The sequence below is a fragment of the Carettochelys insculpta genome, chromosome 1, assembly GCF_033958435.1.
Source record: "Carettochelys insculpta isolate YL-2023 chromosome 1, ASM3395843v1, whole genome shotgun sequence".
Taxonomy (NCBI): Eukaryota; Metazoa; Chordata; order Testudines; family Carettochelyidae; genus Carettochelys; species Carettochelys insculpta.
Window position 1 is genome coordinate 332,581,656 of NC_134137.1, and position 25,965 is coordinate 332,607,620.

The 25,965-nt window shown below is 42.5% G+C and overlaps 1 protein-coding gene across 1 annotated transcript in view; it reads left to right on the forward strand.

Moving 5' to 3' along the window:
* The window catches only part of CFTR (CF transmembrane conductance regulator), a 164,300-nt gene that overhangs the window by 95,713 nt on the left and 42,622 nt on the right, over nucleotides 1–25,965 (forward strand). Inside the window, exons 16-21 of the mRNA XM_075005183.1 lie at nucleotides 1,316–1,353; nucleotides 2,835–3,076; nucleotides 4,544–4,623; nucleotides 9,715–9,865; nucleotides 11,909–12,136; nucleotides 15,344–15,444. Coding sequence (XP_074861284.1) covers nucleotides 1,316–1,353; nucleotides 2,835–3,076; nucleotides 4,544–4,623; nucleotides 9,715–9,865; nucleotides 11,909–12,136; nucleotides 15,344–15,444 — 840 coding nt within the window. The remainder of the gene's footprint in view (nucleotides 1–1,315; nucleotides 1,354–2,834; nucleotides 3,077–4,543; nucleotides 4,624–9,714; nucleotides 9,866–11,908; nucleotides 12,137–15,343; nucleotides 15,445–25,965) is intronic.

Consider the following 25,965-nt stretch of genomic DNA (forward strand, 5'->3'; position numbering starts at 1 on the left):
GGCAGCGAAGGTGGAGAGGGGTATATGACTGCAAGACATAGGAGCATGGGGGTGATATTGATTACTAGGTTATGGTGACAGCACTTCAGTGATTTATCTCACTGGTGGAAAGATGGCAGATCTCACAAGACAGCTAAAACAAATTTCTAACCTTTGTGGGAAGGCATATCTTATAATGAGTGATTTGGGGAGATAAAGAAAAGAGGAGCTAGGGTGTATATTACCAGGAATAAGGTTTAGGAAAAAATCAGTCCAGTTGCTGTCTCTGAAATGCTTCTGGTATCATAAACCAGATAAACTCAACAGGAGGCTCCCCTGGCTCTCTGTGGATAGACAAAAATACAATGTAAAGATGAAGCTCTGTAGTTACTAGATACTGAGGGCTGTCATGGTGGTCAGGGGCAGTGGGGCAAAGAACCTATACGGAAGGGATGAGTTCCACGTTAAACAAAGCAGAATTTGATTGCTGGCACAGAAAATTAGCAGCACGTTGAAGCATTATGTAAAACTAGCAGCTGAAGGATAGAGGATATGTGGAGGAGAGAGCCAGATTTATGCACTAATTAAGTAAACTAGAGTTTAGGGCCTTAATTTACAAAGAGGCTCTAGATAAAAAAAAAAAAGACTAAATTACATTTGTTGGTAATGCTATGGGGCCTCTTAAACTTGACATAGCTTAGGGCACCAACATATCTTTATCTGGCCCTGGCTGAGGACTACTCAGATCAGGCAAAGAGATTGGCTTGGAGAGAATGACAGTACTACAGTAAGTCCCATGGCAAAAGATTGGACAGAAGTTACAGCTGAGCTGAACTGAAGGAAGGAACAGGTTTAGCTCAAGGGGTACAGTCCTGAAAATTAACCGTGTTAAATGAAATAGTCATGTGTTCAATTCTTTACTGTCTCTTTAAGTCTTGACACACATTTCATAGCTACTGGGAACCAGTCTCACTGTTTGAGTTGTTAACAAGATATTATAATATTTAAAACAAAAGAATCTTCAAAACATACATTGTGTCCCTTGTCACCAAGAAAGCACTTTAGCAATTCCCTGTTAATCACAGTGCCAACAAATATAAAATGTGATTTGGTACTTGAATGCTTATAAAGTGTATCTGTATAGTTCTCCTGGGAGGTGCACTGGAGGGGTACCTGTGGAAGGAGGAATAAAAGTGGCAAGGTGTTTGAATTTCATCCAGTTATAATGTTCTTGGTACATATAATGGTGCAATAAACAATTGCTATAGTTGAGGAAAAGAAAAAGAGTAAAAGAACATAATGTAACAGAAAAAAATTGTATGTTCATTGATTTCAGGTGGGTGCTTCTGTGTTTGGGCTGTGGTATATCAGTAAGTAAGTACTGACTTCCTTTTATTATGGGTTTGGGGATTCTCTTTCTGCGGCTAGATTTTGTTTTTAAAAACACCCCTCTTGATATCTGCTCATGAAGATCCTTAGGGATAATCAACAACATATAAGAACGGCCATAATGGGATGAGACTGAACTTCCAGCTAGCCTACCATTTTGTCTTTCAATAGTGGCCAGTGTTAGATGCCCCAAAGGGAATGAACAGAATAGCTAATCATGAAATGATCTATTCCCTGTTGTCAATTCCCAGCTTCTGGCATATAGAGGTGAAGGACATGACCCCGGCCCATCTGCCCAATAGTCATTAATGGATCTTTGCTGAATTTATCTAGTTCATTTTTGAAACCTGGTATAATCTTGACCTTCACAATATAATTTGGCCAAGAGTTCCACAGGTTGATTATGTGTGGTGTGAATACTTTCTTTTTTATGGTTTAAACCTGCTGCCTATTGTTTTTTATTTGGTGACCCGTAGTTCTTGTGTTATGAGAAGAAGTAAATAAAACTTACATATTTATTTGCTCCACTCCAGTCATGATTGTATAGACCTCCATCATATCCCCCCTTAATCATCTGTTTTTCAAGCTGAGAAGTCCCAGTATCATTAAACTCACCTCATACAGATGCTGTTCCACACCCTAATGATTTTGTTGCCCTTTTCTGAACCCTTTCCAATTCCAATATATCTTTTTTTGAGGTGGGGCAGCCACATCTGCATGCGGTATTCAAAACATGGATGTACCATAGATTTATGTAGCAGCAATATGGTATATTCTGTGTTACTATCTATTCCTTTCTTAATGAGTCTCAACATTCTGTTTAACAAAGTTACTGCTAAACTAATTCACTGCAGTGCTGTTGGACTCACCCTACATGATTATGACACAGATGGAGCATTGTGCTTGTTTAGCAATTTAGTTAGGTTCAGTTGTCAAATTAAAAGTTTGTCTATTTTTTTTTGAGAAGTTTGTCTATTTTTTTTTCCTACCACTTAGATAGGTTGTTTTTTTATTAAATAACTCCTAATAAGGTACCATGCTCAGAAGACATTATGGTATAATCCATTTTTCATAATAATAAAGTGAAAATCAAAGAAGAGGGCTTCTAAGCATGTATAAATGGCTTAGTTCCTGTCTATTTCCATGACAAATCATCTGTAGTGCATGTGCATGAAACAGCTTTTAGAAAATACTCTCTTTTGACAAGCACTCATGTATCTGAGAAGTGATAAATGAGGCATTAGTATATCCGTGGCTGAACACAGAAATGAGAATTCAGGCTTAATAGCATGTGGAGTGACAAATTGGTTGTGTTTTGCACATGCAAGTTGATATTCAAGAAAGAAAAATCACCCATATAGATTTAGGACAAATGGATCTTGCAAATACAACTTGTGTAACAGTGATAGTAAAAGTGACTAATATGCTTTTGAACTTACTGTATTTTTTTAAATTGCATTTCATAGTTTGACAAACACAACAGAGGCACAAAATACGAACCAAAGTGTTTCAGTGATCATCACCATGTCTAGCAGCTACTATGTCTTTTACATTTATGTGGGAGTGGCAGATACCCTGCTTGCCATGGGAATCATCAGAGGTTTACCCCTGGTGCATACTCTTATAACAGTTTCTAAAACTCTTCATAAGAAGATGCTGCATGCTGTTCTTCAGGCACCTATGTCATCTGTCAACTCTTTGAAAGCAGGTAGTCAAGTTAGAAACTGACTTAATTATTTATGCCTTTGATTTTAATTAAAGAGTGCTTCATTCTGTTTAAAGGGCACCATGGTCTTCTCTACTACTTCTGCTCAATTTTAAATGTTTTCTACACTAAAAGCAAAGCATGAATCTTGTAGAAAATCTTGACTGCATTTTAAGTATCACACATTTTTAGATGTCTCCTTTGGTTTTGAAATATTTCCTTTGGGTTTTATCAGAGTGTAAAAAAGACATAAAAACAGACAGGAGTTGAGTTCATGCTGGACAAAATTATGCAGCCATACAGTAAGTCACCGAATGTTGGATGCAGATACCCTTCTTCACACTAAGTAATACCTTACTCTAAGTAATCCCACTGAAGTAGATGGAATAAGGATGAGTAAGAATATCAGACTCTCTCCCTAAAGTTGCCAGGGATTTCATTATGTAACTAATGGTGTAAGTGTCACTAAATGAAATCCCTGTCCTAGCCTCATTTATTAGCCTATTCTTAAAAGCAGATAGCAGGAGACACTAGGGAAGAGAAAGGCACCAGAATAAGTTTCCATTTGTTTAGCGCCTTCGTATTAGTACAGCTTTTCTTATTTTCTGATATTATTATGCACAAAGTCTGCTTAGAAGCAAGGAAGCTGATATTTTGAAGTCAAATACCGTGCTGATGCACAGACTGTCTATACCTATTGAAAAACCTGTCGCACGAGTGGTGCAGACTGTCTGCCTTTGTCTCTCTTTCCCATCCCATCTAAGCATGCTTCTTCTAAAGCACTAACCTACTCTATTTTCCTGAGACTTTGCCAACTAAAATAAACTCTGTAGGGCTACATGCAGCTCTGGTGTAAGTCTGTGTAACTCCATTAACAATAATGGAACAGCAGTTACACCAAAGCTACATTTAGTGCTAAAACATCAGCTCCATAGGTGCAGGTTATTGTAGATGTGGGAAAGCAATGCCTTCCCAAACTGCCTCACATGGCACTGCCCATGCCCCACCAGAGGCCCACAGGCTCTTTCCCCCAGCCTGCTCTTATGGTGGCAGAAGCTGGGGCAGGCAGGCTGGGGCTGGGCCATGCTACCTGTCCTCCCACCACTGGGACTGGTAGCTCAGCTTTGGAAGGTGGGTGGGGGCAGCTGCTGCCACACTGCAGCTAGCTCCCCAGAGCTCCAGGGCCATGCATCCCAGGCTGCGGTCCAGAAGCCCCAAAGTATGTGGGGGAGGCAGGGGGTTCAGTAGAAGTGATTGGTCACAGTGGTGGGGGTGGGGGGCAGAGTCTTGGGCAGAAGTGATGTGGCTGGGTGGTGCTTACCTTCCCAAGCTGTCGGGTCACCCATTGCCCATGATCAACTCAATTAATATATTCCATATGCTTTAGTTAAAACTGCCATCTGTAAAATGTGTTCATGTAACAACGAGCCCTTTGCCTGTTACTTTATTTCTGTTCTTTTCCACCTGTAGGTGGAATACTAAACAGATTCTCTAAAGATACAGCCATACTGGATGACCTGCTGCCACTTACAATATTTGACTTCATTCAGGTTTGTAAAATCAGAGTTCTAGATATATTTGTTTATTTATTCTTCTCTTGCAGTCACAGAGCATGAATAACATATTAAATAAAAAAGAATTAAGCAAAAAAAGAACTTAATGTACATCTAGGTTTTAGTTTTTCCCCCTTTATTTAGCCGTAGCTCATGATCTTAGCAGGAATAAGGAAATAATTGGCCATTTAAAGGGATAAATGTATCCAGAGTTATGATACTAAATACTTCTTTTCCAAAACTTTTGTTAAAGACATAAATTCCTCATGAGTCAGGGCACAAACCAGCTGCTCATCCCTGTGAGTTAGGTGGAAGCATTGCCTATGGAGAGGTTGTTCTGCAACTACATAGTACAGTGCCACTTCCTATAAAGCCATGGGCAGAGACAGGATACTGAAATGGATAGATCATTAGGCAGATCCAGCACAGCAAGTCTTATGATCAGTAAGAATAAATGGAACTCCTTGAGTTATAGTATTCGGGCAAGTCAAGGGACAGCACTATATTAAAAATTATATTGAAATGTGAGAAATGTCATGTAGATTTTGATATAGTCCAGGAGTTGTGCATTAGAAGTAGGAGATTTGACTTTGGAAGCCATCTCGGTTTCCACACACACACGTCATTGAAGTTCTTATGTATAATGGCAAGGCTTAGTTTTGGTACGGAGACCTTTTTACTGCCTTAAAGAGTCTGGTTAATTTAATTCATGTGTCTGGTAGAACTGGTAGGCATTTTTCCATTGGAATCATTTTCCAGTGGAAAATACCCTTTTTACAAAAAACAACAGTTTTCCATGGAAAAATTTCAGTTTTGGAAAAAAAAAAAAAAAGGTCAATATTCTATAAAAAAAAAAAAGTGAAATTGACAAGAGCTTTCCTGGCAGGGAACCAACAAGCAGAAAAATTCCATTACTCCTGAAATTGATATTTTTTGGAATTTCTGTCCCATAAACATGTTGTGCTTTTTACTTTTCATCTCATATTCAGAGGCAAACTTTTTTGAAAGCTTGACATTTTTCATGGGACAGAAATTCTGTTTTCTGAGTTTAAATTATAGGTTAAAAAAAGGTTAAATTACAGTATCTGCAAATGAAACCCTGCTTATATTCTAGTACCTATTTAGAAGAGAAAAGAAGCACCCACACAGAGCACACAAAGGAGGTTCTCGTAATTAAAGAGTCAGTTATGAAATGTAACATATCTCCTGCTGAAGCAGACAGTCCAAGATCCAATTTCAAATTAAATCAATAGTGCTTAGGATTTCTAACAACCAACATCTTTACGTGTGTATAACATAGTTGGGATTAGGATTTAGCATAATGTTTGTGAAAGACATGAGACTGAGATAATTGGAAACTGAATTCCTCACTTACAGGCTGTGGCCACACTAGCGCTGAATTTCAAAAGGGGAAATTCTGAATAACCATTTTGAAATTTCACCTTTTGGAATGGAGCGACTACACACAAAAGCGGATCAATATTGCAATCCGCTCTTTGAAAGATATGCCCCTCCTTTCGAAAGGGAGTGACTACACAGCACAGAGCTTCCTTTTGTCATAAAGGGGCAGGAAATTGCACAGGAAGGGTCGAATGGCTGACAAGCCCTTCTGGGAGCAGAGGCCAGCCACTCACCTAAGGGGCTCCTCCCAAACACCCTCCCTGTGCACATGCTGAGGGCTCAGGCTGTGTTCAGCACGCATCCTCCAGCCAAGCACTGGCAGAGCCCTGCTCAGCCCTGATACTACTCCTCACTATGGGTCCACAGTAGCTCCCGGACAAGGATGTCCTGCGGCTTGTGGACAGCCTGATGGCTGTACTTGCGGCTGTCCAGCTGTGGCTATGGACAGCCAGCCACATGTCCAGCTTCCTAAGGGGCTCCCCAAAGTGCAAGCTAAACACCTCCTTCCCCAGGTCCACCGTTGCCTGTGGTGGTGCCCCACGGTGGGGAACAGTGGGACTGCCTTGTCATGCAAGAGTGGGATGATGATAGGTGGCTGCGCAATTTTCGCATGACCAAGGCCACCTTCCTGGAGCTGTGCCAGTGGCTCACACCAGCATCCAGCACCAGGACACATGGATGCGGCCTGCATTTCCCCACAAGAAAAGGGTGGCCATTGCCTTGTGGAAGGTGGACACTCCAGACAGCAACCACTCTATTGGCCACCAGTTGGAGGCCACCGTTGGGGTCATCCTCCTTGAAGTAAGTCAGCCTGGGTCACCCACCCACTATGGATTCTGGTGAAGGGGACCTGGGAACGGGGGAGATGGTGGGGGAGAGGTCCCCGGTGTCTCCATGCACCCTGCCGCTTTCTCATGGGCACTTTTGCCCTCCATCCTATCAGGTTGTTGCTGCCATCAACAGCATTCTCCTGCGCTGGCTCATCTGCACGGGGGATCTGGATTCTGCCATGGCTGGCTTTGCAGAACTGGGGTTCCCCTAATGTTTTGGTGCCTTAGATGACACCCATATCGCTATCCAGGCCCCACCACACAGTGGCGGAAGGTACATCAACCGGAAAGGGTACTATTCTGTTATGCTCCAAGCCAGTGTGAATGCCAGTGGACAATTTATGGATATTTGTATTGTCTGGTTGTGCAGCATCCACAATGCCCACATCTTCAGCAACCCCTGGCTCGGGCGCAGGATGGAGGATGGGACCTCCCTCCTGCCACGGGAGCTCCCAGTGGGAGACAAAACTATGCCTCCTGCATAGTTGCTGATGCTGCCTACTCACTTCAGGCCTGGCTTATGTGGCCCTACATGGGCAACGCAAACGTGAGCTAGGACTGCTTCAATGCCCGGTTCACCCAGGCCTGCAACGCCACTGAGTGGGCACTTGGGTGCCTGAAGACATGCTTCAGGTGTTTATTGGCACGCGTGGAGGTTGGCCTCCCCAGCATACCCACTGTTGTGGGTGGGTGTTGTGCTCCCCACAATCTAGTGGAGAGCAAGCATGAGCTGTTTGTGGCGCGGTGCACAGCCGAGGCCATAACGCACTATGAGCAGCTGGGTGTGACCCTGGTACCACCAGGCACACCTGGATGGGGTGTGCATGAGGGAGACCCTCTGGGAGGCCTTAGCCCAGAGCCCCCTGTGACCTGCCACCAGCCTGCACACTCCAACCCCGCTCCTGCACACCCGCCCATCACCACTGCCCCACCATCACCCCCACCTGCACACATATACCTCACTGCTACCACCCAATGCATGACAGACACCACATAGTTTACCTGTAGAAATAAAATAACTGTTTACTTAAATGTAACTGACTTTAATTGAATTCTTTCACCATCTATGTACAAGGTGGGGTGATGGGAGAACTACGTACAAAGTTGGGTGGGGGAGCCTTACTCATCTCCAGGGATGGAGGGTTGAGACCAGTGGTGCCCACGATATCCATGACCAGCATGGGTCTGGAGCCCCCTTTGGGGCTGGGATGGGGCCAGGACCCCAGGGAGGTAGGAGCATGGTGAGAGTGTGGTGACCTCAGCCTCGGTGGAGGGGGGCCCACCGGGAGAAGCTGTACTCAGGGTGGGCACGTCCACCTGCAGCCACCTCACCAGTTCCTCCCATTCAGCTAGGGATAGGCGGGGTGGGAACAGGGCAGCAAGGGCAGTGGTGGCTGCATGGGTCCTGAGAGGGGGGTGGCTGCAGGGACTGTGGGAGGGGCTGCCAGTGGAGCAGGTGGCTGGGCCAGCCAGGTGGTGACAGCACAGGTGAGGGCATCAAGGAAGCTGGCCACCCAGTCCCAGGCCACCTGCTCCATCGAGAACCCCTCCCTCAGGAGATCATTCTGCTCCCACCAAGCAGCTGTGTGTGCCGCCACAAGGTCCTTCAGGCAGGTGCTACGGCATGCCCGCCCAGCGCGGCACACAGTCCTTGGGGATGCCACCCGGGCCCCCTTGCCAGCTGCAGCAGGGCTTCCCAGGACATTGAGGGGACTGGGCTGGCTCAAGGATGTCGAGGCAGTAAAGACATAAGGGAAGAGGGGGGCACCCCATCAGCTGAGTGACCCGGCCATGTGGGGCAGTGACCCCCTCCTGTCAACCATCCCTCCCTGCCCGTGGGAGTGGAGGCCCTGGGATGTCCCAGGTGCAGAGGGTTCCCCCCACATGGCCGGGAGTTCACAGACCTCAGGCTCCATCCAGATCAGACCCCTTTTCGTTGCTGGCTGGCTGGAGTCTTGGGGGCCCTGTCACCAGGTGCGCTGGGATCTCTGAGAGTTACAGAGATCTGGCATTCTGGTATTCTGAGGGGTGCTGGAGGGTGTGCTGCTGCAGGCATGTGTTCTTGCGGCTGCCAGAACACACTCAGCTTCCTTCACAAGGATTCTGGGTCCCTGCAGCTTTAAAAGCGGCCAGAGCTGGCAACCATAGAGCCCTGCTTGTGCTGACCAGGGCGTCTCTGCTGCAGGTGGCCGGCACCATGAAGGACTTGTTATTTTGAAATAGCTGCCAGCAGAGTGACTACACATTTCCTTTCAAAATGAATTTAGAAACGAGGCTTTGCTCCCAATAGAGGAATGGAACCACACTTTCGAAATGTCTGCCTCGTTATTTCAAAATTAATTTTGAAAGGAGCAATTTGTGTGTAGTCACTCTGCTGCAAATGTCGAAATGTCTCTTCCTTTTGAAATTAATTTAAAAATTAGATCCTAGTGTGGCCACAGCCAGAGTCACAGATAGAAGAGCAGCTAATGTGCAAGTTGATTTCTAGCATGAAAGTTAATTCACTGTTCACGACCATTCAACCTTCATTTTCTGCTGGGATTGCCCGTTGTCAGGTGGTTTTATTTTATGGACATTTGTCTGCTAGATAATTATCTGAGACTAATATTACAAAACTGAACAGCTTTCAGTCACTGACTGACTGGGCTTTGATTCAGCCAGTGATTTAGAGGTGAAAGTTATTAACTGTTTTTACAAAACAGCTCTTGCTGTATCAAGAGGACAATGATTTACTTGATTGCAGTAATGAAGTTGAAGTTGAAAGTTACATAGTACTCAATGAATGATTAATCACCAATCTCTAATCTGTAAAACAAAAATTTACTATATCAATACTATTATTTCTTTAATCATGCAGTTAGCAATGATTGTGACTGGCGCCATAATAGTCGTCTCAATTTTAATGCCCTACATCTTCCTGGCATCAGTGCCTGTCATAGGAGCCTTCATTATGTTGAGGGCTTACTTTCTCCACACTTCTCAACAGCTGAAACAACTGGAATCTGAAGGTATGTGTGATGTTTCTTGGTTTACCCTGAATTGTGAGTTGCCTTGTTGCCTTCAGAGTGAAAGATACTTGGCTGCAACAGATAGGCTTGTTGTGATGGGAAGATATCATCTCCTCAAGCATTCATATCTGGGTTACACCAGCCCTGCCTTTGTTCTGTTGGTAGATAACAGATGCACCTCAGTCCCTGACATCCTTACTAATATAGCTTCTGAAACCAGTCCCTAAGTACTCACAGAAATACCAAGCTTGTTATTCCCCAAAGGAACAGAACATGCCAGCTTGTTAGACTCAATTCAGGCCAACACCTTGATTTTCGCCAAACATTTCAATATATTTATAATGAAAACAAGAGTAAGTTTATTATTAAGTAACAGAGATTCAAAGCATTAGCAAGAGAAGGTATTGGAAACAAGTGGTTACAGAGCAAATAGAACCATAACACACAATCTAAAACCACCCTTGTCTTGAGAATTCTAGTTTACAAAGTCAACAGTTTTCAGCAATGATTGTTGAGCTCTCCTTTTCCCCCAAGATACAAGCCATTCTCAAGTGTGTCCCCTCAATAGAACAGTACAGGAGCATCTTTCTTGCCTACTAGAAACGCTCACATTTGTTGTCCTTTTCAAGAAAACCCTGTGGCTTGTTTTTATCCTCCTGTGTGCTGCCCCTATTAATTTCACATTTCTTCATTAATATTTGACTGTATGTGTAAATGGAGCATCTATTACATTAGCTTACATCAGAGACAAAGAGAAAGCACATTTCTTGTCTAAGAGAAAGTCTTTCTTGGTCTCTCTTTGTGACACAGACTTTAACGTGTTTTTGGTACATACACATAACTCCTGAAATATCACCCGCACATACATCTCATATAGGTTGTAAGGATCAGTATGACATAGACTTTTATTAGAGACCTTACATGATAGATACTCTTCCGTGAACTATAATGTTCACACCAGACTCAGGAGTTACCTGCAACTCTTTGCACCAGCTTTGTTTTCCTTTGCCAGCTTGTAGTAAGAGGTTCTTTGGTCACAATACAAGCAGCCAAATTTGTAAACATCTATACCCACAACAAATAAATGGAGAAGCAATTTAACCTTTTGCTTTTTCTCTGCCTCCTCTGAGGCAAGATTCCATTGTCTGCAGGGTGCAATGCATCTCCTCATTCAGATCATTAATGAAGAGGCTGAATAAAATTGGCTCCAGGACTGAACTCTTGGGTACTTTGCTCGAGAGCAGCTGATAGCTAGACATTGAGCCATTCACTGTATCGTCCATTCATCTGAGCCATACTTCTTTAGCATGCTGGCAACAATACTGTGGGAGACCATATCAAAGCTTTGCTAAATCCAAGGTACATCACATTCACCATTTCCCCCATAACTACAGAGTAAGTTATCTCATCATAAAAGGCAATTAGTTGGCTGAGGCATGACTTACACTTGATGAATTCATGCTGACTGTTCCTGATCACCTCTCTCCTCCAAGTGTTTCCAAATGGATTCCTTAAGGATCTGCTCCATGATTTTCCCATAGATTGTTGCTTTCCTTTTCTTTTGGTCACAGGCCTGAATTGAGAAATTCAGTAGTATTGTTAATCCTTTTTTTCCTATTGCAAAACTGCTATTAAAATATAGTGTCAAAACTCTGCAATTCAGAGTGATGAGGCATTCTCTATCTGTTAAAACCTCCCCTGTCTTAGCTCTCAAGACATGAAGGGACTCTTTTTTGTTGGTTTTCCTCCATGTGATGTCCCACTAAAGCAAGGGTCTCTATATGTAATTATACCAATTTTGGAAAAAAGTGTTTGTGTATGGATTATACATTGAGTTGAATTTCATCATATTTGTAAGAGCACTACTACCATAAATCCTGTCCTATGAGTATCTTGATGGTATTTGTGAAGGCAAAATTAAAACGCCTATATAATTTAAACAAATGAAGATAATTAGATTGCTGAGTAGTGTTGGGCTTTGTTCATTTCTGTTCTGAAAAGTACTGAAGGATGAGTGTTTACAGTGTTTTAAATACTTTACAGCCCGGAGTCCAATTTTCACACATCTTGTTACAAGCTTAAAGGGGCTGTGGACACTAAGAGCTTTTGGGCGACAGCCATATTTTGAAACTTTATTTCACAAAGCACTGAACATACACACAGCGAACTGGTTCCTCTACCTGTCCACACTGCGCTGGTTCCAGATGAGAATAGAAATTATTTTTGTCATCTTCTTCATTGCTGTGACCTTCATCTCTATTGTGACTACAGGTACAGTAACTCAGTTGAGAGATTAAAAGCAAAACATTGTTTCCACTTAGGGAAACAGAGTCAGAAACCTTTATAGGATTGTAGCAGAGGTTCAAGCCAAAGCAATAAAATGGTAAATTTTGTAGTGATCCCATCAAAATATGGTAAATTATCAGCTAAAAATAGAAATGAGATATTTAATGTTACCTGAAATGTAATGGTCTATGGAACTGGAAAAATAGGTTAATTTGAAATTAATATCCAGTCAAGAAAAAATGTGTCAAAGGGAACCACTAATTCCTAACTCTGTACTGTGACTATTTAAAAACATCACCAGTTAATACAACTGTGTACCTTCATACAGGGGTGCAGTACATTAAAGCAATACATGTGTGCTTACATGGTGTTTTTCATCTGTAGAGCTCATAGCTCCTAGCGTAGCTAAGTTAATGTTACTATACCCATGCGAGAAGCAGAAAGATTCAATGAACAGCACCAGGCATGCAGCAAGTCAGAAATAGAATCCAGCTTTTCTGAAACCCTGCTTATTGCTCTATCTACCTACAGTACAGTTTAGCATGTCCAATTCAGAATGAATTTGAATTGCTCAGAACTTAAAACTAATTCCAAAACAATCCTGTTACATGCTTTTACCTTCCCACTTCCTACTGCCACTGTTAGATCGAAGTTGGTATCCTTTGACCAGCACAGCATATCAAGAGTTCAAGATGGAAAGTGGACACCTAAATGAAGCCACAGAGAAAGTGTTACATATGAAGTATTTCTTCACTAACCATGTCCCAAAGCCTGTCTCCTCTGGTTCCTCTTCGCATATTAAAATTACTGCACCCTGTGCAAAACACAACAGTTTTAATGAGTTTTTAATATGTAACATATTATTGTTATATTTTAGTTCTCATTCATGCATTTGTCCTGCTGCCCCAAATTTTAGTTTTAATTTTAATTTGATACTCAAGCCAGAAAAAAATCAAAGCAAATTGTACACAGAATGTTAGTTTTACCTGATTTTAGGGAAAAAACCATAAAAAACCCTAACTTTTGCATTGCACTGCCCAAATTCTGTTGAAACAGCAACAGTGTTTTCAGACAAAAGATGTGCATATTTTGCACAGCAGATTTCAGGGCTTTAGCAAGCCAAACATGTCCTTAGACTGAAGAGAGAGGATATCCTCCTCCAGCTTGAAACAAAACAAAAAAGCAGTCAAGTAGCACTTTAACCAAATAATTTATTACGTGAGCTTTCATGAGACAGACCCACTTCTTCAGACCATAGCCATACCAGAGCAGACTCAATATTTAAGGTACAGAGAACCAAAAACAGTAATAAAGGTTGACAAATCAGAAAAAAAATTACCAAGGTGAGCAAATCAGAGAGTAGAGGGGCAGAAGGGGCAATGTGTCAAGAATTAGATAAAGCCAAGTGTGTAAAAGAGCCCCTATAATGACCTAAAAATTCCCATCCCTGTTCAAACCATGTGTTAATGTGTTGAATTTGAATATAAAAGAGAGTTCAGCAGCCTCTCTTTCCAAAGTAGTGTGAAAATTCCTCTTCAGTAAGACACACACCTTCAGGTCATTAACAGAATGGCCCACTCCATTAAAATGCTGGCTCACCGGTTTGTGGATTAGAAGTGTTTTTATGTTTGTTTTGTGCCCATTAATTCTTTGTTTAAGAGAGTTTGAAGTCTGTCCAATATACAAAATATCTGGGCATTGTTGGCACATGATAGTATATATGATGTTAGTTGAGGAACATGAGAATGTGCCTGTGATTCTGTGAATAACTTGGTTAGGTCCAGTGATGGTATCTCCAGAATAGATATGTGGACAAAGCTGGCAGTGGGCTTTGTTGCAAGGAAAAGTTCCAGGACTGGTGTTCCTGTGGTATGGACTGTGGTTGTGGGTGAGAATCCTCATAAGGTTGGGAGGTTGTCTGTAGGAGTGAACAGGCCTGTCACCTAGGGCCTTCTGGAGTGTGGCATCCTGATTAAGGATAGGTTGTAGGTCTTTAATAATGCGTTGCAGTGGTTTGAGTTTGGGGCTGTAGGTGATGACCAGTGGTGTTCTGTTCTTGGCTTTTTTGGGCCTATCTTGGAGTAGCTGGTCTCTGGGTATTCAGCTGGCCCTGTTGATTTGTTTTTTTTATTTCTCCTGGTGGATAATTCAGGTTTATGAATATTTGGTAAAGATCTTGTAGTTTTTGGTCTCTGTCAGTGTGATCAGAGCAAATGTGATTGTTCCTAAGGGCTTGACTGGGCAAGGTGGGATGGGGCCCCAAGTCCACACCTCAGAAGGAGTGGAGCTAAGAGCAGAAGAGGAGGGACCTAGGGTGTTTGGCCCTTGTCCTGCGTGGACTGCATCGCTGCACCCAACACCCATCAGAGCCATGCACAGCTGGAGCATCATTGCAGTGGCAGTTCAAAGGGATCTGGAGCTCCAGCTGCCACTGCTGCTATTTTGCCAGTGGTGGCAGCTGAAGCTCTGGGCCTGTTTGAAATGCTGGGCCTGGGGGCAAGTGTCCCCTTTATCCCCCTGTTGGCAGGCCTGATTATAGTACTCATGACAGTCTGGATGAATTTGCAGTGAGACAGCGAAATCCTGTTTATATTATGGGCAATCAAACAACCAACCCTCAAAAAAATCATAATACCAACTTTCAGTAAATAGCAAGAAAAAATTGTTCCCTATTTGGCCAACAGATGAAACCCCAATCTTCAGTTTGTGGATGAAACAGCTTGAATGATCTTGCTGGTGGTGGTGGTAGTAGAAGTATTAAAATGGAACTCTGGTCACAAACCTCTCCATACTTAACTCTTTTGGCTTCGAGACATGACAACTTCATTAAGTCGAGAATGAGAAATTTGGGAGCACTTAATTAAGGTTACATAAAGTCTGTACTTGTTCCAATATAAATCAGGGCTAAAATTCCCCCCATTAATGTCCATCAAAACGAGAGCAGATCCACAGCAAGTCTAGTATTCATTTTGGGGTGGAACCCAGAATCCCAACTCCCAATCCTTTACATAATTGGTAAAAACACACTTCCTCTTTGAATGGTGGCAATAAAAAAGCAAACATTTTTTGCTACACAGTTGCATTTTAAGATTATATATATATACACATACACATACCTATTATATCTCATACCTATTGGTGTTTTATTTCTATATAGTCATATTCATAGACTGCTTTTCCTCCCACCTGCAGGTGATGGGCAAGGCACTGTTGGCATTATTCTAACTTTAGCCATGAATATCATGAGCACCTTACATTGGACAGTAAATTCAAGCATAGATGTGGACAGTCTGGTAAGTATAGAAAACATAACTACTACTACTACTACCACTGCTTCTACTTTTCAGAAGAATTAGCTTGTTTTAGTGTTTGCTGGTTTGTTTTTGAATTATGTGGCTTCAATGCAGATATATCCGAAACCTCCTCTTACGCTTTTTTAAACTCCAGGAGAGAACGTGAGGCTCTTTTACGCAGAAACTAAATCTGTACAAAAGCCCTTGTCATGCGCTGCACCTTTCAGTGTTGCTATAACAAACACAGCTGATATTTTGCAAAGGGAGCACTAGCAAACAGTATTTGACATAGTAGCACTTTAGTAATGAAGAATTCTCTATTACTATTTTGAATGACACATTGCTGTAAAAACATTGGCTGGAAACAGCAGCCAAGCAGTAACAAAAGCAAATCCACATCTTTTCAGGCATCTATGAGCACTGCCCCAGGCACATAAATAATTCCTTTTCCCCTGCAACATTTGCTAGCTCTGTGTTATTGGTTCTTCTGAGGTACATATACTCTCAGGTCAGAGATAGAAAAGGGCCTGCTAGGCCTTCTGCATCATGTCTCTCCTAGTGAAAGGTTACTGCCAGTACTACAATTTCTAATACCTTTGTCCAGTCTAGCATTGGAAGTCTCAAATGAAAGGATTCCACAGCCTCTCTGGAGGGATCATTCCCATGGGTGGCAGGAATAATAGGGAAGGGGAGGCAATGTTTTCCATGGGTCATACTTCTCCCCCACCACACACCTCCCCTCAGCCAAGGAAGAGCATAAAAAGCTAAAAGTGAAAAACATTCCAACTGATAGTTTGCCAGACCCCTAGCACAGTGTTTCCCAAACTAATTTGGTGATGGAACACCTTTTGGCATGTAATATATTGACAGAACACTTAAATGCTGGTTGGGTTGGGGAGGGGAGGCTCATACCCCAAAACTGCCGCATGTAAAGCTCAAAAGTTAATTTTGTTTCCCAACAAAGGATTCTTTTGAAAACAGGGTTTCTTTTCTCCTGAAGGAACCCTGTCTACACTCCTGTTTTTGTTTACGGAAAAGTCGCTTCCGGAAACATGATTGCATGGGATTATGAAAATGAAGCATGAGATTTGTAAATCAGTGCTTCATTTTCATTTTCGATCTCCCTCATTTGCCTTCCTTCTCTGAATGGGGAATGCTGTGTAGACATAGCCTGATTGTTTCAGCACGAGTCACATAAAATTATACTGTTATGAATGTATTATAAAGACTAATATACTACAATCTAAACACTATTCATTTTTTGTCACGGAACACCTATTGGCTATGTCTACACTAGCCCCAAACTTCGAAATGGCCATGCAAATGGCCATTTTGAAGTTTACTAATGAAGCACTGAAATACATATTCAGCGCCTCATTAGCATGCAGGTGGCCGCGGCACTTCGAAATTGACACAGCTCGCTGCCGCGTGGCTTGTTCAGATGGGGCTCCTTTTTGAAAGGATCCTGGCTACTTCAAAGTCCCCTTATTCCTTTGAGCAGATAGGAATAAGGGGACTTCAAAGTAGGCGGGGTCCTTTAGAAAAGGAGCCCCATCTGAACGAGCCGCGTCAATTTCGAAGTGCATGCTAATGAGGTGCTGAATATGTATATCAGCGCTTCATTAGTAAGCTTCGAAATGGCCATTTGCATGGCCATTTCGAAGTTTGGGGCTAGTGTAGACACGGCCATTCACATCATGCTATTCAACAGGCCATTTAAGAGGCATGTGCCAGCATGTGAGTTGTGGGGGGGAAGGGAGGGGTGGAATATACAGTCAGGTTTTGAGTTTACTGACTAAAGTAGTTATGGATTACTGTAATATGTTTACATGTTTAAAATTTGCTCAAAATATTTCTTTAGTTTGTTGTTACAGATTAAAGGATTTTTTTTTTTACAGAAGTGATTTTACATAGATTTTAGATGCACAGTCTGAGTATTCAGTGTTAGCATTAAATGCTTGGATCTTCAGACATATAGTTTTTAAATAAATTCTTCAATAGACCACCCTTATCTAAAATACACATTTTAATTACTATAGTACAAAAACTTGCTTGCAAAATCTTCCTGTTCTTTCTGTCTATCTCTGCTCTAATCTTCGTCTTTCCATTCCCCAGTTGAAGAGAGCCCTGTTAGGGGCAACATCTCTTTTCTTCCAAATAGATGGACTTATGAGTTTCCCTTTCTTTATTTCTGACTACTATTTGATGAACAAGTTTTCAGAGAACCCTCTACCTAAATCAGTACTTTGTAAGACATGAAAGCCTTTGTTATGCCTAAAATCTTTGGAAACATTTTTAACAGAAATATATGGTGAAATTTCATTAACACATCTATTGTTATGGAGATCACACAAAAGAAATTAGTGTTTTCTTTTTCTAAAAGCAATGAGCTTTGTTATGATCACACTAAACTGCTCCGACTAGTCAAATTAAAATTGTGTCTTTGTTTCAGTACATTAAATATGTAGTAATCCGGAATGATTACTTTATGAAGGATTAAGAGTACATTTAAAATATAAAATCAGCTTAGAAATACTGATTAAGAAAATATAAAGCAGAGAAGAGCTGTATCACGTATTCCATAATATTTTATGTTGCATTCAATAGGACTGCTGCTGTCTTGCCCTTTCTACAAAATTTTTGCAACTAAATCTCTGACAAACTTCAGGGTATTTTAAAAAGACAAAAACAAACCAAAAAAAACCCCCCAACCACCTATGACTGACTTTTTTTTATTTCCAGTTTTAGTGCTTTTAATTGGATACCTTCTGCCTGTCCAGTCCCCATTTCTGCATGTCCAGTCTTCATAAAATGACATGCAATGAAAAAAATGATCCGTTTTCATTAGAAAAAAACTATAGATGAGTGTTTCTTGCAATTGTTTGCAACATTTACGTTCAGGGATAAGGCTGGAAGAAATGAGCAAAGAGGGCAAAGGAAGAGAAGAGTTGAGCAAGTGAGGACAGGGTGGAGCCACTGGCTGTGAAGCTTCCCCAAACAGCTTCACCTGCTGCTCATGATTATCATTCAGGCTAGTAGATCTCAAGGTCAGAATTATTTTTGAAGTACACATTCTCTTGCTTTCTTGCTGCTAGCAGATAAGGGATAATATCACCACAGTCTCAAGGGAATCTTACATTGTACTGCATATAGTGATCTGTCTTTATAGTCTTAATTCTCTGTATTATTTACAGCCTCCACACAGGTATCAGGTCCCTTCTCTGTTAGGGGTTATGAAATTAGCTGGTGAAATATCTGGGCCCCAGAAAGCTTACAGTCTCATTGCCAGGGTCTATAAAGACACGTTTAGACATGTGCTAAACTTTGTGTTATCTTCCTCCCAGAGCTGTCATGTCCATAGGATGGTTTGGGATGGCCACCCCAGACCCTGTGTTTTGGTAGACCCTTGCGGCGACTGCCTCAACAGCCCTGCAGACAAGGCCCAGGGTGGCCTGCGGGATTAGCTGGGGACATGGTGTGAAGTGGTAGCAGGGCTCACATCCCATCCCTCACTCACCATGGCTACGTCTACACGTGAAGCCTACATCGAAGTAGCCTATTTTGATGTGGCGACATCGAAATAGGCTATTTCAATGAATAACGTCTACACGTCCTCCAGGGCTGGCAACGTCGATGTTCAACATCGACGTTGCGCAGCACCACGTCGAAATAGGCGCAGCGAGGGAACGTCTACACGCCACAGTAGCACACATCGAAATAAGGGTGCCAGGCACAGCTGCAGACAGGGTCAGAGGGCGGACTCAACAGCCAGCCGCTCCCTTAAAGGGCCCCTCCCAGACACACTTGCACTAAACAGCACAAGATCCACAGAGCCGACAACGAGTTGCAGACCCTGTGCATGCAGCATGAATCCCCCGCTGCAGCAGCAGCAGCCAGAAGCCCTGGGCTAAGGGCTGCTGCACGCGGTGACCATAGAGCCCCGCACGGGCTGGAGAGACAGCGTCTCTCAACCCCCCAGGTGATGGCTGCCATGGAGGACCCCACAATTTCGACGTTGCGGGACGCGGATCGTCTACACGGTCCCTACTTCGACGTTGAACGTCGAAGTAGGGCGCTATTCCGATCCCCTCATGAGGTTAGCGACTTCGACGTCTCGTCGCCTAACGTCGAAGTTAACTTCAAAATAGCGCCCGACGCGTGTAGCTGCGATGGGCGCTATTTCGATGTTCGTGCCGCTACTTCGAAGTAGCGTGCATGTGTAGACACAGCTCATGTGTGATATTTTAGATGTAATACTGCTTGCAATTACTAGAACTTAGTGCACTGTCTGCTGGGAGTCTGGAAGAACAGGAAACGGAGGAGATTAGTCAGGGTTTAGTGAGAGCTACAGAATGATGCAGCAGCTTTGTAAAGAGCTTCCACTTTTGTAAATAAAGTTTGTTAGTACCTTGCTTGCATGATACAACCTTTTGGCAATGAGTATGGTTCTTCTGCCTCTCAACTCAACTACACCATTTCTGCAAAACCCAGGTGAGCCTCCAAATGCTTTTACTACCTGGATTCAGATGTTTGAGACTTACCTGCTTGCAATCAGTGATATGGGGATTTCTGAAGTCAGAAAACATGCTGTACTAATCCACTGCCTTGGAGCAGAAGGGCAGTGTATATTTTACATTTTGCTCCTTGCAGATGATAAATATGAGAGTGCACTCATTTCATTAAAGAACTTTTTTGTGCCAAAAGTGAATGTAGTAGCTGATCATTACAGATTTTCCCAGTGTGAGCAGAAACCAGGGGAAACTAAAATAAGTATATTGCTTCTCTGAGAAGAGAAAGCTTGCTTCTAGAACCACAGCTTACACTTCAAAAAGCAATAACCATTGCTACCCAGATTGAGTCAGCGATGGCAGGAGCCAAAATAATGAGCATGGGTACAGGAGGCCCAGTCCAGGCTGTGACTCCTTTGCAGAAAAGTCCACTGTCACTGGAGACAAACATTTACAAGGAGAAAGCTAATGAAAAACCATAGAATCAGCAAATTCAAAGCACAGCAAAAATATGCTTTCACTGTGGATCCCCACAACACCTCACTAGTTATACCAGGAGTCCTGCAAAAGTAGCTCAGTGCAATCACTGCAAAAAGATTGGACCTTTTGCTAAGGTATGCCACAGTTACAATCATGCATGCAGTAACAGTACCAGATGTTACTGTGCCGAGCGTGGACAAAATCAGATTTTTATTTTATTCCAGAACAGATAATATGTACTGTAAAGGTTTCTGCCGCATCTTCAAGCAAACCACATACTATTCAGCTAATGTTAGACACTGGCTCATCAATATGTATACTACCTGATTCCATCTATTTGCATTACTTTAAAGATGTGCCTCCTACTGACCCCAAACTTCACTTGGTGTGAGTCTACACTAGGAACTAAATTCGAAGTGAACTTCGAGATTGGGCACTACATCGAAGTAGACAGCAGGGAGTTTACACACATTTTTCCCTTACTTTGACTATTCCTGGAAATGGAGTAGAGCCCTACTTCAAAGTTTAACTTCCAGGTAGGGTGTGTGTAGACACTCTACTTCGAAGTTGCTTATTTCAAAGTAAGCAACTTCGAAGTTATTTTCGTAGCATAGAGACGGCCTTGGTGTGCTATTTGAAAAACCAAATTCCGGTATGTGGCTGCCTCTCAACAATGGTGACTTTTGGTGATTGCTGTGTAACTGCAGAGTTCTACGTTGTCCATAAAGGCACTTATATCCTTGGCAGAAATTTATTTGCTGCTTTAAATCTCAGGATAGTTAATGGCTGAATTGATGTTTCTCAGCAAAGCACTCTTGCAGTACACACTCCAGTTTCACCTGGGACCCAAGACCAGGTTGAGGCAGTAGATCACAGGTTTAAATTGTTCCCTCCTCAAGTGAAAAACTGAATTTTTAGTAACCTGTGGAACTTATTGCCAGGGGATGTTGTGAATGCCTAAAGCTTAACTGAGTTAAAAAAACTGGACAAGCTCACGGAGGATAAGTTCATCAATGGCTCTAGTCAAAGTGTCAGGGATGCAACCCCCAAGTGTCCCTACACCTCCAGCTACTTGACTCTAAGACTGGACAACTGATGAATGAATTATTCAAAATTACCCTGGTCTGTTCACTTTTTCTGAATTATCTGGTACTGGCCAGGATATTGGGCTAAATAAATTTGACCCAGTATGACCATTCTTATGCAACACATTTTGTTGAAAAATTTGAGCAAATCTAATCTGAAAGAATTTCACAGAAATTTTGAGAGCTACAGAAGGTAAACCTAGGCTGCACTGGAAGCTAAGACAGACCTATAACAAGGTGAAGCGGTTTGCTCTCTGAATTCCAAGCTTCCCTTTCTGTTACACTGGTGCATCCTATTTTGGTCTATATCAGGGGTCAGCAACCTTTCTGAGGTGGAGTGGAGTGCTGAAATTTGACCTTGTGACCTCTATGCGCCATCTGAGTGCTGGCGATACTTTTCAAAGTCACTAAAGTCATACTTACAACAGCTCCATTAATAAATAAATTAAGCTGCAGAGCTTTACCATTTAGGTGGTGGGTGGTATCATTAGCTGGTCTTTTGTTAATTTAGGTATCATTAGATAGTCTTTTGTTAATCCACAGGCAGCAAGGCTTTGAGCAAGTTCCTGGCTTCATGCGGGAGCACAGAAGGGGCTGAGCTCCTGCATTGCATGTTAATGAAAATTGGTTCATGTGCCACTCTTGACACCTGTACCAGGGGTGGCTGACCCCTGCTCTATAGCAATCTTTTTTTCCCTTCAAATTGACAAGCCGAAGTGAAGAATCTGTCATTCATCAACTTTATCTTCATTTTTCTGAATAAGATTCCTGAAGTAGTTCATAACATTACCTCTCCCATTAATGTTCCTAGTACTACATAGGAAACTATGGGACTTCCTCACCATTATGCAGATTATTTAGCAATTTTATTGTGATAGTATAGGCTTCAGCACACAAGAAGCACCATACCTATCTCCTTTAATCCTTCAGCAACACTAACATCTAAGATGAGTCAATCTGAGAGTGTCAGAGTAGATTTTTAATATTTGTCATGAGGGTGTTTCCCCAGTCATCCCAATAAAAGATTGTAAGTTCCAGGTGATCTTGCTTGACTTCAGCTGCAAATGCCCATAATGGTTTTTGAAAGTATTTTGAGACTATAACCAGGCTTTATTTGCTTTGCTACTTTTCATTTGGTCATCCTAATAGCCTTCTATTTTTTCATTTATTAATATCAGTTAATTAGGTTTCTCTTTCTCTTTGTATCTTTTTTTACTGGGTTTTGGCTCTTTTTCTTATCTCACCAGCCACTCCGATTATATTTTTAATTGAGCTGATTTTTGCTTTTTTCCTCTGAGGAAACAGAAGATCTGTTTTCCTCTGAGTGCTGCCTTTGCAAATAGGGCCTGAGCTAGTTCCAGAGGAACGTTTTAATACTTTACAACCTCATCCTTCACTTATGTGTACCATGAAACATGAGTGCATGAACTGGAAAATGGCAATTCCTTTGGGTATATAACAATAAATTGTCGTGCCTTTACTACTACATGCCAAGGTCACTTCCATAAGGAGATATTAAAACACCCCACAAGGGAGATATTAATACCTACTTCACCTCACTGCTAAAGATTTTTGCGTATATCACAACCCTTAATATCCAAACCTTGTATGCCTTAACAGGGGAAGGCAAATTTAACTCACCTATTGCACAGACCTAGTTTATGTTATGCCCCTCCCATACCCTGCCAAGCTTTGTCATCTTGCCATTTATTCTAAGTCCAAGTCAACTATGTCACTTGTCCAAGGTACTGGAGAGTATCATCATTAATCCAAATGTGTCTGACATCTGTAAGGCATCATCTACCTAAACTAAAGAATTTACCTAGAGATCATCATAACCTCTAAACCTTCATCTAACATTTTTACCTTCCAGTTTAAGAACATGATGAAAAGCAATGAGTTTGTGTCCACTTGTTTTACACCAAACTTTGGCTGGAACCAGTAGCTTAATTTATCACCAATTTTGACTACATTGAAGAAGACTTCATACATTGTTTTTATAATTACAATTATTTTTTCTAGAGCTCCATATAATTTTTCTATTTTTATAATGCTTTATTCCAAACAGAATCAAATATTTTTGAGACGTTACTGAAAACAGCAAAAACCTTTAATCCCCTTTTGCTACTCTCTCCATCACCTCAATCACCTGTCAGGGTGTAGGTATATGATCAGTGCAGCTTTGGCCTTGCCTAGAGCAGCACAGTTTCTCATCTACAACTTTCTCTGAAGCTGGCTTTATTCTATTCACCTTTTTGCATCTTTTCTCTAGGCCCCATTGTTAAAATTAGCATATATCTCTGTAATTAGTCACATTAGCAAGATCTCCTTTCTTCAGGATTGGTACAAACGTTGCCTTTAGCCAGTCATCCAGTAAAACCTTCTTGTATACTTTCCCCCCAATGCTTTTATTGTACTTGACCCACTAGTTTTTAGCAGCTCGGCTGCTTATAACACAGGTTACAATGGTGAGGCAGTGCAGAAGGCAAAAGAGGTGCTATAGAAAATAATTCAAACACAGACAAAATTTGTCGGACCTAGAGGCTGACTACTGGCTAGGTGGCAGGACCTCATATGCAGGGACAAGTCCAGCTTGGACTTAATGGATGAATAAGCTATGGACAAGAATAAATGATGACACTGAACTGCTTCCCACATCTGTAATGATGCTATAGGGGGAAAAAAAGAGAGAGATCGATGAAAAAAAGGGAGATCTAAGAACTGTGGCACATTTAATTGCAGAGTGTGTTTGAAGAGACTGATGCCTGGTCTACACTAGGAGACAAAGTTGAATTTAAGCCTCTGTGGCATCTGTCTACAGCCCAGCAGTCAATAAGTTGATTCTAAGAGGCTGTAATGCTGACTTCTCAATGAAGTTATTCGAAAAATCAAGCATGCAGTATCAAGCTAAAACAGTGTAGATTAACCAGGGTTAAAATTAATTTTATTAGCCCCAGAAATGACCCACAATGCCCCTCTGGGTGTCCTTTCATGTCAGCACTCCAGATAAGTAGGAAGTAGGATACAGAAAGCCGTCATTTAGAATTCATTTGTTTATGATCAGTGTGGTAATCACATGTAGCTACTTTACAGCGCTCCAGCATGCAGCCATCAGGAGAGCAAGGGACTCATTTTTTCTTGCGGGCTTGTTCCTGCCCCAACACAGCATGTGGCAACTTGGCTGTGGGGGTCATACTTCTGTGAGGGGAGGGGTTATGCTTGTATTAGAGGCCAAGAAACTTATTTTCTGCTGGTTACATTTTACAGAGGGCAGCTCCCCTCCCTTACAAGTTCCATGCAGTATGGTGTCTATTCCCCACCCAACCACACCAAATGGCTAGCCCCACACCAAATAAAAACATGTGCCTGCAGTGCTGTGCAGTCCATGCTTCTGGACAGCAGCATGGCCTGGCTGTGTGTGGTGAAGGCTTCAAAGGTGGGAAAGATTTTGGGGCTGGCTGTCACTGGGGGAAGTCTCCCTCTGCGACAAAGATTTTTGGCATCTGTCTGGCTGTGGCCAGGGAAGTCTCTCCCCTGTGACAAAGATTTTGGGGGGCTGGCTAGCCTGGTGACTGCATCATGCTAACGGGAACCTTGTGACTCGCCCCCCACCCCCGGTTCTCCATGGCTCCATGGAATTGGGGGGGCCAGCCCTGGCCAATGCAAAATTGTGGGTTGGCCCTTATGGCTTGGTGCCTACACCATGCTATTGGAAGATTCACAATCCCCTTGCACCCGTTGGCTCCATAGGATTGGGGGTCTGGCTCTGGCCAATGCAGAATTATGGGCTATCCCCCAAACCCTGCTTCCCAAAGTGTGTGGCTCGGTGAAGCTGCACATTCTCTGTGGTTTCGTGTTCATTGCACAAATAGGTGTTCTTTCTCCAGGTGACCAGTGAGGTCCTCTTAGCGTGGCACAGTCAGAACAGGGAAAGGGGAGGAGTGATTTACAATCCGGAGAGTGAGACTAAGCATTAGAAAGCGAGGCACTCTGTCTCCCCTTTTTTTCTTCCTCTGAGTGATGCTAACCACTGGACACCAAGGCCCTCTGGGATTCTCCACTTTTCCTAATTCTCTTCTGAAAATTGACCCTTTGGCTTCAAAGGGAGGGGAATGAGGGCAGTGCAGTCTGGGAAGATGATGGTGAGTGCTATCAGGGCACATTTGGTTAAAAGGTCCATGAAGCAGACGACTGAAACAATATCTCATCGGGGAAAGAGACTTCTGCAAAATGGTTGTTTGTTTTGAGAGCAAAGCAGTGTGGGAGTGTGATGTCATCTTCCCACAACCACTTGCAGGAAGCTTTTTCCCCATAATGCAGCAGCAAAAAAAAAAAAAACAGAATGCAAGGGGGCTGAAGGAACTGTGGGATAGGGCACTGCTGCAAGTTGAACATTGTTGATTAGTGGGAACACACAGTCAACTATGTGGGCAGGTGCAGACTCTCAA